General features: G+C 42.4%; 1 protein-coding gene across 5 annotated transcripts in view; it reads left to right on the top strand.

Annotated features, from left to right (window-relative positions):
- The window catches only part of IDE (insulin degrading enzyme), a 109,179-nt gene that overhangs the window by 2,385 nt on the left and 92,544 nt on the right, over positions 1 to 14,250 (top strand). For 2 of the 5 annotated variants that reach the window (XM_077822588.1, XM_077822589.1), the window contains exon 1: positions 8,282 to 8,437. The exons of 1 other annotated variant lie outside the window; for it this stretch is intronic. In XM_077822588.1, coding sequence (XP_077678714.1) covers positions 8,334 to 8,437 — 104 coding nt within the window. In that variant the 5' untranslated portion in view covers positions 8,282 to 8,333. Of the gene's footprint in view, positions 1 to 7,884; positions 8,109 to 8,281; positions 8,438 to 14,250 lie in introns of those variants that run through there. 2 more of the 5 variants (XM_077822591.1, XM_077822590.1) reach the window with 2 other exon arrangements.

Below are 14,250 nucleotides of genomic sequence, written 5' to 3' on the forward strand. Positions count from 1 at the left end.
CAAGACAGAAGACACAAAATGAACAAGGAAATGGCATATTGCAAATAAATAAGATACTTTTAAAATTGGGAAAGAGGTTCAAAAGTAGTTAAATCTGACCCTAAAGCTGACCCTAAAAAATGTATGTCAATTATAGCAAACATGTTTCATTTATTAAAAAAATAGAAGTTACATAGAAAAATTAAAGATCAAAAATACAAAAATATCAAAATAAAGTTATTCAGACTAATTTAAATAATATATTGATTTCTGTGGTGATGAACATAAACATTTGTTGAGCAAACAGATAAATACTGACTGAACATCAGAATGGCCATATTAGTCAGATCAATGGTCCATCTAGCCCATTACCCAGTCTACTGACAGTGGCCAGTGCCTGATGCCTCGGAATGAATGAACAGAACAGGGCAATTACTGAGTTTTCCATCCCCTGTTATCCAGCTTCAGCATTTGGCAGTCAGAGGTTTAGGGGCATCCAGAGCATGGGGTTGCATCCTTACCATTTTGGCTAATAGCCACTAATGGACCTATTCTCCATTAACTTATCTAATTCTTTTTTGAACCCAGTTATACTTTTGGCCTTCACAACATCCCATGGCAATGAGTTCCACAGGTTGACTGTGCATTGTGTGAAGAAGTACTTCCTTTTGTTGATTTAAACCTGCTGCCTATTAATTTCATCGTGTGACCCCTGGTTCTTGTGTTATATGAAGAGGTAAATAACACTTCCTTATTCACTTTCTCTACATCATTCATGATTTTACAGACCTCTGTCATAATTCCCCTTTGTTTTTTCAAAGATGAACCGTCCCAGTCTTTTTAATCTCCTCTCATATGGAAGCTGTTCCATACCCCTAATTCATTTTCGTAGTCCTTCTGTATCTTTTCCATTTCTAATATATCTTTTCTGAGGTGGGGCTACCAGTACTGCATGCAGTATTCAAGGTGTGGGCATACCATGGATTTATATAGTGGCATTATGATATTTATTGTCTTATTATCTATCCCTTTCCTAATGGTTCCTAACATTCTGTTGGCTTTTTTGACTGTTGCTACACACTGAGCGGATGTTTTCAGAGAACTATCCACAGTGACTCCGCAATCTCTTTCTTGAATGGTAACAGGTAATTTAGACCACATAATTTTGTATGTCTAATTGGGATTATGCTTTCCAATGTGCATTACTCTGCATTTATCAACACTGAATTTCATCTGCCATTTTGTTGCCCAGTCACCCAGTTTTGTGAGATCCCTGTGTAATTCTTTGCAGTCTGCTTTGGACTTAACTATCTTGAAGAGATGCCTTCATCAGTAGAACTTCACCTAAATGAGAAGCCAGATGGCGTAGGCAGCACTGCTACCAGGTTGATGTAATATACTTAGACTTCTGTCAGGTATTTGACTTGGTACTACACAACAATTTGATTAACAAACTAAAATGATATAAAATCAACATGATACACATTAAATTGATTAAAACTGCTTAACCAATAGGTCTCAAAATGTAATTGTAAATAGGGAACTGTCATCAAATGGGTGTGTTTCTAGTGGAGTCCCAAACAAAGCAAATTCTGGCCATATGCTATTTAACATTGAGCTTGAAGAAAACACAAAATAATTACCGATAAAACTTGTAGATGACACAAAGACTGGAGGCATGACAAATAATGAAGTTCACTGATAGAGCAATCTAGGTCACTTGGCAAGCTGGGTGCAGGCTAAAAATATATGTTTCAATAAAGCCAAATGTAAAATTATATATCTAGGAAAAAAGAATGTAGGCCATACTTACAGAAAGGGGGACTCTCTCCTGGGAGATAGTGACTCTGAAGAAGATTTGTGAGTTATTATGGATAATCAGCTGAATATGATTACAATACTATTACGCTCCAGCCAAAAGGGCTAATGCAATACTTGGATGTATAAACAGGAAATATCAAGAGCAGGAGTAGAAAGATTATATTACATTACCTCTGTATTTGGCACTTGTGCAACCACTACTGCAATACCTTGTCCAGTCTGGAATCCAAAATTTAAGAAGGATGTTGAAAAATTCGAGATGGTTTGGAGAAGAGCTACGAGAATGATTAAAGAATTGGAAAAAAAAGGAGCTCAATCTATTTAGCTCACCAAAACGGTTAAGGGGTGATTTGATCACAGTGTATAAGTACCTACCTAAAGCAAAATTTGATAATAGAGGGCTATTTAATCTACCAGACAAAGGCATAACACGATCCAATGGCTGTAAGTTGAAGCTAGACAAATTCAGATTAGAAAGAAGGCATAACAGTGGTTAATTAACCACTGAAACAACTTACCAAGGCCTATGGTGGATTCTCCATCACTGGAAATTTTTGAATCAAGATTGGATGTTTTTCTAAGAAACCCACTCTAATTCAAACAGGAATTAATTCAGGGAAGTCCGAGGGCAGGGGCGGGCAAACTTTTTGGCCTGAGGGCCGCATTGGATTTCTGAAATTGTATTGAGGGCTGGTTAGGGAAGGCTGTGCCCCCGCCTCCTATCCACCCCCCCCCCGGCTTCTTGCCCCCTGATGGCCCCCCGGCGACCCCTGCCCCATCTACCCCACCGCTCTCTGTCCCCTGACCGCCCCCGGGCCCCCTGCCCCATCCAACCTCCCCTCTCCTTTCTGACTGCCCCCCAGGACCCCTGCCCCATCCTACCACCCCTTCTCCGTGACTGCCCCCCAACCCCCCCGCCCCTAACTACCCACTGCCGCCCCATCCAACCCCCCTCTCCTTCCTGACTGCCCCGGGACCCCTGCCCCATCCACACACCCCCGCTACCTGTCCCCTGACCGCCCCCGGAACCCCCTCCCCTGACTGCCCCCCACTGCCGCATCCAACCCTGCCTCTCCTTCCTGACTGCCCTCCTGGGACCCCTGCTCCCTGACCACCCTGAACCCTATCCACACCCCCGGCCCCTGATCACGCCCCAAACTCCCCTGCCCTCTAGCCAACGCTCCCCCAGCCCCTTTACCGTGCTGCCTGGAGCACCGGTGGCTGGCGGCGCAGCTGCCCCAGGACAGGCAGCCACACCGCGCAGCACAGAGCACCGGGTCAGGCCTTGGCTCTGAAGCTGTGCTGCCCCAGGAGCTCATAGCCCAGAGCATTGCACTGGCGGTGCAGTGAGCTGAGGCTGCGAGAGAGGGGCAACAGTAGGGGAGGGGCCGGGGGCGAGCCTCCCAGGCCAGGAACTCAGGGGCCGGGGAGGAAGGTCCCACGGGCCGTAGTTTGCCCACCTCTGTCCTAGGGCCTGTGTTATACAGTAGGTCACACCAGAGGATCACAGTGGGCGCTTCTGGCCCTATAAACTATGAATGGGAATAAAAGTAATTGTTTATTTTTCAGTTAACACTGTAATGGGGTTGAATCTACAAATAAAAAAAAAAGTATTAATGATCTCAAACAAAACAATCGGTACACAAGATCTGACAATACAATGTAGCTGTCTGCAACTTGAGGTCACGGGAAACTATTTCTAGCTTCTGAGGAGAGAAATCCAATTGGGCAGCATTGTTCCAAACTACAAGTATTGTTGACCTAGCTGAAAAAGTAATACAGAGGGCAGTTCTACACTGGAAGTGCTACATTGGCAGAACTGCACTGAAGCAGCTGTGCCACTGTAGTGCGTCTGGTGAAGATGCTCTATGCCGACGGGCGATGAAAACTATTTTATCAAGAAAAGGTGCTCTTTAATGAAGTGTAAGTAAGCATGTTATAGCAGGAAAAAAGAATTTGATTCAAATCTTCAAGGCTGAAACTGGTTAGGTTCTCTGTAAGCAGAATTAGCATCCCCCATGAAGTGTGTCAAGCACAATGTTATACCTACACACAGATTATATACTGGTATAATTAGCTCAGTTGGGGGTGTGGTTTTTTACCAGTATTGCTGTAATCAATACAACTCCTAATGTGGATGCAGTTATACCATAATAGATTACCATTTATTATTTCATATAATATAGAATATTATAATTTATAATCTAATATATTAAATAATTTATAATAATTGCTATAGGGTTACAGTGGTATAACTGCAGCACTGCCGCTTTAGCCACTACAGTGTAGATAAACCCTGGGTCACAATCTCACTTCTTGTTCTCCTGCTGCTTCAAGGAGGGAGTAAACTGCACCAGATCTATATCCACCACTATGCTGCTTCGAGCACTGAGAACAGGGATTGAGCTGAGACTCTACATTCGACCTTCTGTCTTGACCCCTCCCAACCAATTATAATATAATTTATAATCTAATATATTAAACAAATGGTAATCTAATAAATATAAAGTGAGCACTGTACACTTTATATTCTGTTATAACTGAAATCAATATATTTGAAAATATAGATATTATCCAAAAATATTTAAATAAATGGTAATCTATTATTAACAGTGCGATTAATCGCATGAGTAATCACGATTAATTTTTTAATTGGTTGACAGCCCTACTTTTAAGACAACTCTATGAAACCATGAACTAATCCAGACCTCTTTAGGAGTTCTGATGAAATATTGTCAAGACCAGTTGCTTTATCATTCCATAACTGTTTGACTGCAAGCATCAATTCCTTTAATGTCACCAGCCTGTTTTTTGCTGGGTTCATTTTTGGAGAAGTTGTAGTTCACATCTTGGTGGGGATCTGTTAATTAATTCACAAAAACACCCATGCCAATTGTTAAGTTGTTCATTAATTCCTGGCACTATTTTCCATGTTTGTCCTTAACTAGCAGATGCCACAAGAATGGACATCCAATTATGTCCTTCAAAATCTCAAATACCCTCTCTCTCCACTCCCCTCCTCTAGGACACTAGTGGGGTAGTTAATACCCCATGGATGTTAGATGGGGTGGGATCTGAGTTACTACAGAGAATTCTTTCCTGGGTATCTGGCTGGTGAATCTTGCTCACATACTCAGGGTTCAGCTGATGGCCATATTTCGGGTCAGGAAGGAATTTTCCTCCAGGGCAGATTGGAAGAGGCCCTGGGGGTTTTTCGCCTTCCTCTGTAGCATGGGGCACGGGTCACTTGCTGGAGGATTCTCTGTACCTTGAAGTCTTTAAACCATGATTTGAGGACTTCAGTAGCTCAGACATAGGTGAGAGGTTTATTGCAGGAGTGGGTGGGTGAGATTCTGTGGCCTGCATTGTGCAGGAGGTCAGACTAGATGATCATAATGGTCCCTTCTGACCTTAATATCTGAGTCTATGAGTTCAGGGGCAAGAAACGGTGCCCTGCAACCCCTCACCCCCCCAAAGAAGAGAGAGTGCGAGACCCATCATAGTAGTGCCAGCAATTTGCCACACTGCTTATTCATTTCTTTTCCTCTATTGCCCATTTCCTCCTCTCCTCAGTGACTCTGACTCAGTGCAACCATTCTGCACTGCACCTCTTCTTTTCTGTCTCACAATCTGATGGTATCATCTGTATCCAATGTCACTTTTGCATTCGCCTTAGTCCAAGTTGTTCTCCAGCAATCTCTGTGGTAGAATCCAAAATAAAGTCCACTCTTCCTTCATGGTAGACAGCTGGTCATCCAATATAGTGTATTTATTGGAAATTAATACTTTGTAATGCTTAGCAGCTGCTTCATCACAAAGCTTATCAACACTGAAGCATCTCGATGCAACAGATACCGACGTATGCAATATCACTGTTGCTATTAGAAGTTGACAATCAGACTCTAGAGCACTCCTAAATACACATACATCCTGGATAAGTTTAATCACAGGCTTCGGAACTAGACTGTGATCCAAGGTTGCACTGTTGCCCCAAGTATATCAAAATGTACACGTATGGCAATACTTGTGCTGAAACCAGGTAGCTATTAAGAAATAGTTCATGTGTGGCAGCAAATTCTAATAGACACACCATTACCTGATCTCTCCTCTGTTAAACTGTGTCATCCCAATACCAGTTCTATTATGGCCAGTTCTTGTGTTCATATCTCCTAAAATGACAATGTGAAGTTGGGGTGACTTACTAGATACAATGTCATCTAACATGCCATAAAAAGCCTCTTTGTCAACATCAGACCTTGCATCATGTGGCGCATATGTACTAATTAACTACTGCACGTCCTATCTTCAGACAGAAAATGGCAGCAATCAAATATGGAGAACAAGCTTGTCAAGTCAGTAGTGTAGGTTGCACCCTTGTGTGGCCAGAATCAGAGCAACACTGGTATGCCTATCAGATGTATCCCAGACATGCAACAACTGAAAGATCCGACCACTATGAGTCAGAGCTGTGCTCTCAGTGTTCAAATTCCACAATGTTTCCTGTATGACATGTATATCAACATTAAACCTTCCAATTTTTAAGCCAGGAGAGTTGTTTTTCTGCCGACTCCTAATGATCAAACATTCCACAATCCTGTCCTCCGTGCAGAACAGGACATACCCTCTTTATATCCAATGCTTTCCCCAATTTCTGATTTATGGAAAACCCACCAACATATGGTCCGAACCCTCTGCATGTAGTAGAAGATTTAGATGAATCCTGATGCTTGGCTCTATTGTGAGTAGCAGATGAAACTGCCAAACTTTTATGTCCTTTTCTTGTGTGTCAAATGTGGGAAGGTTTTATGGGGATGGCTTGCCAGGCCATCACCCCACCCTCACACTTTATCTGGGCTTGGGACTAGCACTAGGAACAGGGAACTTAGTGTTGTGGTTCATCCTTCCCTACCCTAGCAGATGAAGTTAAAGACTAACGTGTGTGAAACCACAAACTGCCTTGTCTTCGCTAAAATTTCACCTGGTGTTAATTAACTTGAGTTAGGTAACTTTTTTCCTAGAAAAAACACAGTCCTGCACTGGGAAAGAGGAGTGGCTCTATGGAGTCCACTTCTACTCCTGTACTGCTACCTGTGAGGTAGGTAGTGCAGGGGCATAAGGGGGTGTTTTGCTAGACCACAATTTGGTACTACATAAATATATACAGAGATTTTTTACTTATGTAGTTTTTTTGCTTTAATATTTTCTTTGAGGTTTAGAGAAATAAAAGAGACAGGGACATACGATACTCGAAAGAAAACAAACTTATAGAACGCCATAAAGACACATTTTTGATTCAAAACATATTAACATTGAACATTAGAAGCCTTATGTACACTTAGGAATTATTTAGTAAATTTCTCTAACACTAACACTGGATCAGCTGCCTTTAACAGGAACTGAGGATGCTTAGCATCTTTCAAACTGGGTCTTGATCTTCTAACTTTCCCAACAAAGGAGAGCAAGCAGGTAAAGTTACATCTTAAGAGATTTTTTTTCCTCCAGGAAGTTATGAGCCAGTGAAAAGGAGGAGAAATAATGAAATCCCTCTTATACTCCAAAAACTATACTAGAGCTTATAAAAAGACCATGAATCTGAAAACGCACAGACCTGCTGCTCCAAAACTCCTACATAAGAGGACTGGAAAAAACAGACTCCTTAATGAGAGCTCGTTGCGTTTAACGTCGCTCCCTGAGGTGGGGGCGGAGGACGAGGGGAGATGTTGCCATCTGTTTCATTAACATTTGAAATCAGTTATACAAAATGTCACGGCAGCTGATGAAATAAAATAATAAATAATCGCTTGCACTGACTTTTACCAGCAAGCAAACAAAGACATCGCCAGAAAATGTTGTGAAATCTGTGAACTGGCAGGCACAGAGAAGGAGGATCGCGCACTCAGTACCGGTGATACATGCAGTGAGTGTGGGACACAGCAGAAGTGAGCACACGAGTGTCACACATACAGTGAAGGCGCGATAGTTACCTACAAACAGTGAACGTGAGAATCCGTCGCCCTCATAGCGCGTTGCCGTTACACACACAGCGTCTGGTGTACACACACACACACAGAGCGACAGTCACATGCCTGGCGCGTGCGAGAGCGGGACTGCGGCTCCGCCACACAGCGTGAGTGTTACACACCCGCAGCGTGAGTGGCCGTGCTCCGCGCTGCAGCAGCGCTTCCCGGACTCCGCGCAGCAATAAGTGCTTCCCCGGCTCGCCGCCCGGCTGCGCAGCCAGCTCCTCCTCCTCCTCTTCCCCTCGCCGCCCCGCTTCGCAGCAGCAGCGGTACCCCCAGCCGTGTCAGGTAGAGCCCCGGAGCGCGGCCTTGGTGGTAGGCCCGGCCGGAGCCAGTGCAGGAGCGGCGGCTCAGCGGCGAGGAGAGCAGCCAGCGGGCGCTGGGGAGGGATTGGCCAGCAGGCGGGAAGATGGCGCCTCCGCCGGCCGAGGGCTGAGGGGCAGCTTCCCCTGAAAGGGGCGGGCGGAGGGAAGGAAGTGAGCAGAGGCTGGTCTCTGGTAGTGGGGCCGGGATATGCGGCAGCGGCTGCTTCCTCTTCTCAGTAGGACTCTGACCTCCTTGGTGAGCCTCGGTGCCTCCCGGCCGCCTCTTCTGCAGCAGTGGCTCCGCCTGCCCGGGTATGGTTGTCGTGTGTGGGGCTGTGGTGGGAACCCCTCGTCCCGTTCGGGGGTGGGGTTGTGGGCCCTCTTCTGTTGTGTAACAGGCTACCGGGTGGCAGGAGATGTGTTGTTGCCCCCCGTTGTTGTGTATGTGTAACAGGCTGCTTGTGATCTGGGAACTCATGAATCAGCATTAATGTGTCCGCCTGCTACTAAAAGGGATGGAGGCCCAGGGGGAATAGAGTCTCCTAGAGATGGGGATTAGGGTGGTAACATCCTCCCCGAAATGTGTCTGCAGACTGGGTGGGATTTATCAAGCTCCGAGGGAAGAGGAGAGTTGGAAGGTCCTGAGAGAAGAGTAGTTTGGGGAGTGCTGGGAAAGGGTAGCCAACTAGCTAAATGCGGGACCAGATCACCTTTCTGCTCTCCTCTTGTGTGTATTGTGCTGGGGTAGACTCTATGTGCTTTAAGGAAGCTGGTAACATACCTTGTATTGTTGGACTCGTCATTAAGGCCTTAATACTGCACCACAGCATGTTGTAAAACATATGTAAATGCATTTATTGCTTCTTGATTATTTTATTCCAAATAGGTCAACATTTAGAAACAATGACATTCAGTAGAGTTGGGAGTCTTATTTCTTATACTGAGAACTGTGCTCTTATTTTAAAAATCAGGGTTCAGGGCACACTGAACTATTGTGGTATAATGTTATTTTCCCCATATGAATTGTGTTTTGCCAAATTGTAATATTTAATGTTACATAACTTGTTACATTTATCTACAGAATAAACAGGATATATGTTTCAACAGAAACTAGTTGTTCTGTTGTCAATGTTAGTATTTATGGGACTGTTGATGGGAAGGGCTTCTTCACTACATAACAAGATAATTGCTGGCTAGCATGGCATGGAATTAATTTTAATACTTCTGTGTGAGTTCTGTAGTTTAGATAGCCCAGTTCCCGATCTTTTCTCTCAATAAAGGTGTTTGAAGTTTGCTATCTGGAAAGTAGACTGTCTAAAGCAGCTGTTTTCTTTTAAACAATGTTGAGTGGCTGCTGTCAATGTGTCAAATTTTAGGTGTGATGTTATCATTCACAGTTATTTATAAAGCACCATAAGTGCATAGAGTACTTTATAAAGCACAGAAAAGGATATTCTCTTTCCACAGAAGAACTTACATTTGTACACAAATGAGAAAACATGGAGCAACTGTTCAAGTGCAATGTACAAAAGATTCATAGAGGAAGTGAGCCTTAAAGAGGGATTTAAAGGAAGGGAGAGAGGGCATTTGGCTAATGAGAAGTGGAAGATTGTTTCAAGAGAAGGTGGAGACCCAAGAGTGGGAGAAGTAGGGGGAAATGAGAACAGATGCAGTCTGAGGCAAGATTGTGCAAGTAAAGGCGAGGAGCTTGAAGTTGATATGGTAGAAAACAGGAAGCCAAAGAATATCTAGAGAGAGTTTAGCATGTGAAATGGTTGGCAGATCTTTAAAAATCCACTTGCCCACAGTGAGTAGGAAACACTTCTGGGCAAGTATCATCCACTTTTACAGAATGTAAGGTTTCACTTGTGGTGGAAAAAAATTCTATTCATCATAATTACAAAGATAACCTACCAAATATAAGCTAGTTCGGTGCTTTTCTGAGTGTGTTTTTTTTTTTTTTTAGACCGATAACTCTAGTGTTTCTCCTGTTACTGATTCATCTGCTAACCTACCCTAGAGTTAAAACTTACCAGAACTTGTCACTTTTCACTCCTTCTGTTGGGAGCCAGTGGGCAGCAGTGAAAGGGACAAGAACCAGGTCAGTTTCTTCTTTTGAAAGCTGAAAACAGTCACCCAAGCCTTTCACTGGAGGAGAGGGATCCAAAACAGAATAGAGGGTAGATCAGCAGTGACTCTTCTCTATGCTACCAGCCTTACAGCAGGAGATGGTAGGACGGGGGAAAACAGAGAGAGTGCTCTCCAGCAGCCAAAAAGTGCTTCAAACTTCAGACACCTACTAGCTGGAGACTACAAAAGATGGAGCTCACAGATAGGACCCAGGGACAACACCCTAGAAAAAAATCCCAGCACCTTTCCCTTTCCCAGGGTCAAGGATGGGGATTAGGAAGGAGACTCGAATTCTCACTTTAGACCCCTTAGTCATCCTTACCTCTTTGTCATCTGTCTACGACTTGTTTTTCAAGATTTGTGTATGAACAGTTGGGTGGATAGGCTAAGGGAGTTTGGAATGGGGTGGATGAATGGGTGTGGGTTTGCTGATGGATGTGACGGAAAAGGAGAAGTTGATCAGAGATTTGAGAAATTGGAGAGAAAATATGGGGGAGGAGATAAAGAGAGGGTAGGACAGATGGAGGGAAAGAGAAAACATGACAGTGAAACAGAAGAAAAGGTATATTATGATCTATTACAGGAAGAGAAAGTACGTAAGTTCAAGAAACTAGCTGTAGCAATTTACTAACGATCTTTTAGGTCCCAGTCTTGCTTGCATGCATGTGTTCAACTTTATGTATGCGAGAAATGCTGCTGACTTCAGAAGGGCTCCTGGCTGGACAGAGATCTGCCTGTGTAGTGTCAGTTATAGAATCAGGGCCTATATGGATAATAGACCAAAAATGAGAGCATGAATAACACTTTCACATTAAATCTTTTCTCCGCTCATCTTAAAAAAACAAACCATCTTCTTCTTATGCATCCCACATTCCCACCTCCAAGCCTTGCCCAGATTCTCACTAACTTTCCATCTTTCTCTCCCAATTGTCCTCTAATCCTAAACCTAACCCTTTTATATATAGTTATTCTCTATCCCATTAATCCCTCCATTAGACCTCCTAACCACCTCCTTCTTACCTTGTTCCCAGCACTGAAATCCTCTCTCTTAGGGCAAATAAAATCCTCTCTTACTTAGTGGTACTGATATCAAGGCATCTGCAGGAACAGGGCTACTTTTCTCTATTGGTCATGTCTCTCTGGCTTATAGGGGCTTCATCCTGGGTAGGACTCAACAGTACATGAGGTGGGGTGTCACTTTGGGCCTGGTGCCATAAGTAGCCCCCGGGTCTGTGCGGGGTCCAGGAGGGGAAAGTGCAAAAGAAAGGCTGTTCACTCTATGTTACCAGCAGTGTAACTCCTGTTGCACTGAGCTGGAAATAAATCAGGGTCATTTCAGGTTACTGTCTAAGTCACCGACTATAAATACTTTCAGAGCACTTGGGCTATCACATTCTGGGATGATATTTGTTTCTAATTTCTTTTTGATAGCATTGCATTAGATATAATGAATGTGTGTATTTTTATTTTGAGGTGTTAATGTTTTAATAAAATAAAAAGTTTCATGAAAAATATTTTCCATTCAACTGGGGCTAGACAGAGATTGGTTTAATGGTTACTATATCTGGAAATGTATGGCATGCTGCTGCTAATGGACAGGTTTGTGCTCTCAGCCTCTATTCCATCTAGAGCCTGCCATAGGCTGTGGGCTTTTGTATGCTAATATGACAACACTTTATATTCGTAATACGATATATTTTGTGTTCAACTTGTTTAAAAGTTGATTCAGATGGTTTCAAATTTAAAATAAAATTAACACAACTTGTTTCTGAGTTATATTGAATCATAATTATAATTACCTACATTAGCAATGCCAAAAAAGCATTTAATTTAGCTTTAATACTGAAAATGCTTTACTTAAAATGTTGGTTTTACTAATAATAAAGTATGTTCGGAATTCTGCAAGATAGCACATAATAAGTAAATTATATTTTATGTAATTTTTGCTGGAGCTCATGAGCATTTCTTTTCTTTTTTTTTTTTTTTAATGCATGGCTAACTTTTGTAAATTGCTCAGTCTTGTAGATATGTTGGGTTTGTCAAAGATCTAATGTTACAGGCAGTTGTTTTAGGAGGATTACGCTGAATAATAAGAGTTCTCCTTTAGAATCTAACTAAAGAAGAAAATTCTGGACAATTCTTTTCATTACCCCTCTCCCCCTTTCACTTCTGAAGGCTCTCAAATTCTTCATCTTGGTATACTTGGGTCAGATTCTCTCACCAATTCTCAGCCTTTTTTGTACTTGAATTGCTTTTTTACATTTTAACCAAAATGTTTGTTGATAGCAAATAGTTCATACTGAATATACTGTATCTGGTTTGTGAAGTCCATCTATAGCGGTTTGCACATTTAAGAGCTTCTATAAATAACCATCTAATCAACGTAACTTAGGCCTGGTTAGAAGCCACACTGTTCCTCACCTACTGCTTCCTCTAAAACTGGCCATAATCTTTTGACAGTTATGTTCATTGTGATTTTTTTCCTGGGACTGATGATGAGTTTATACCTCTGTAATTATTCTCCTTTGTTCAAGATTGGTGCAACTATTGCCTTTTAGCCAGTCATCTGGAACCTCCTCTTGCTCCCATACCTATTTATATATATTTTCCTAGTGTTTTGATAACACTTGTCCAGTCAACGTTAGCATCTCAAATGTTTTGTTGTCTATTTCTGCCCACTTTCAGCTGCTTTCCCATTTTCAACTGCTTCACTACTCTTTTTGTTTCTTCTTCTGTGAGTGGTTCAAGTGCCGACATGTGTTCTGCCTTGCAAGGTGTCCTGTTCATCTAGCATGTCTAGAATGTTTGCATTTGGATGAATTAAAGGGTTCAGCAGTTTGTCAAGATGCTAACAACATAAAAATGGCCATACTGGGTCAGACCAATGGTTTATCTAGCCCGGTGTCCTGTCTTCCAACAGTGGCCAATGCCAGATGCTTCAGACGGAATGAACAGAATAGGGCATTTATCAAGTGATTCATCTCTTTGTACAGTCCCAGCTTCTAGCAGTCTAAGATTTGGGGACGCACACAGCATAGGGTTGTGTCCATGATCATCTTGACTACTAGCCATTGATGGACCGATCCTCCATGAGCTTATCTAATTCTTCTTTGAACCCAGTTATAGTTTTGGCCTTCACAACATCTCCTGGCAGTGAGTTCCACTGGTGGAATATGCATTGCATGAAGTACTTCCTTATGTTTGTTTTAAACCTGCTGCTTATTAGTTTCATTGGGTGACCCCCTGGTTCTTGGGTTATGTGAAGGGGTAAATAAAACTCCCTTCACTTTCTCCACACAATACTTGATTTTATTAACTTTTTTTTTTTTTTTAACCAGTCACCCAGTTTTGTGAGATCCCTTTGTAACTTTTCGGAGTCAGCTTTGGACTTAACTATCTTGACTAATTTTGTATCATCTGCAAATTTTGCCACCTCACAGTTCACTCCCTTTTTTTCAGATAATTTATGAATATGTTGAACAGCACGGATCCTTGAGGGACCTTGCTATTTGTCTGACCACTTATTCCTACCCTTTGTTTCCTATCTTTTAACCAGTTACTGATCCATGAGAGGACCTTCCCTCTTATCTCGTGACAGCTTACTTTGCTAAAGAACCTTTGTGGGATCTTCTCAAAGGCTTTCTGAAAGTTCAAGTACACAATATCCATTTGATCACCCGTGTCCACATGCCTGTTGACTCCCTCAAAGAATTTTAATAGATTGGTGAAGCATGGTTTTACCTTTACATGTTTTACCTTTACCCTACGATTTCATGTTCATCTATGTGTCTGATTATTCTTTTCATTGGTATAATTTCAACCAATTTGCTTGGTACTGAAGTTAGGCTTACTGGCCTGTAATTGTCAGGATCTCTTCTGGAGCCTTTTAAAAATGTTGTTATATTGACTATCCTTCAGTCATCTGGTATAGAGGCTGATTTAAGCAGTAGGTTACATACCGCAGTTACTAGTAATTCTGCTATTTGATCTTTGAG

This window comes from Eretmochelys imbricata, chromosome 7, assembly GCF_965152235.1.
Source record: "Eretmochelys imbricata isolate rEreImb1 chromosome 7, rEreImb1.hap1, whole genome shotgun sequence".
Classification (NCBI taxonomy): domain Eukaryota; kingdom Metazoa; phylum Chordata; order Testudines; family Cheloniidae; genus Eretmochelys; species Eretmochelys imbricata.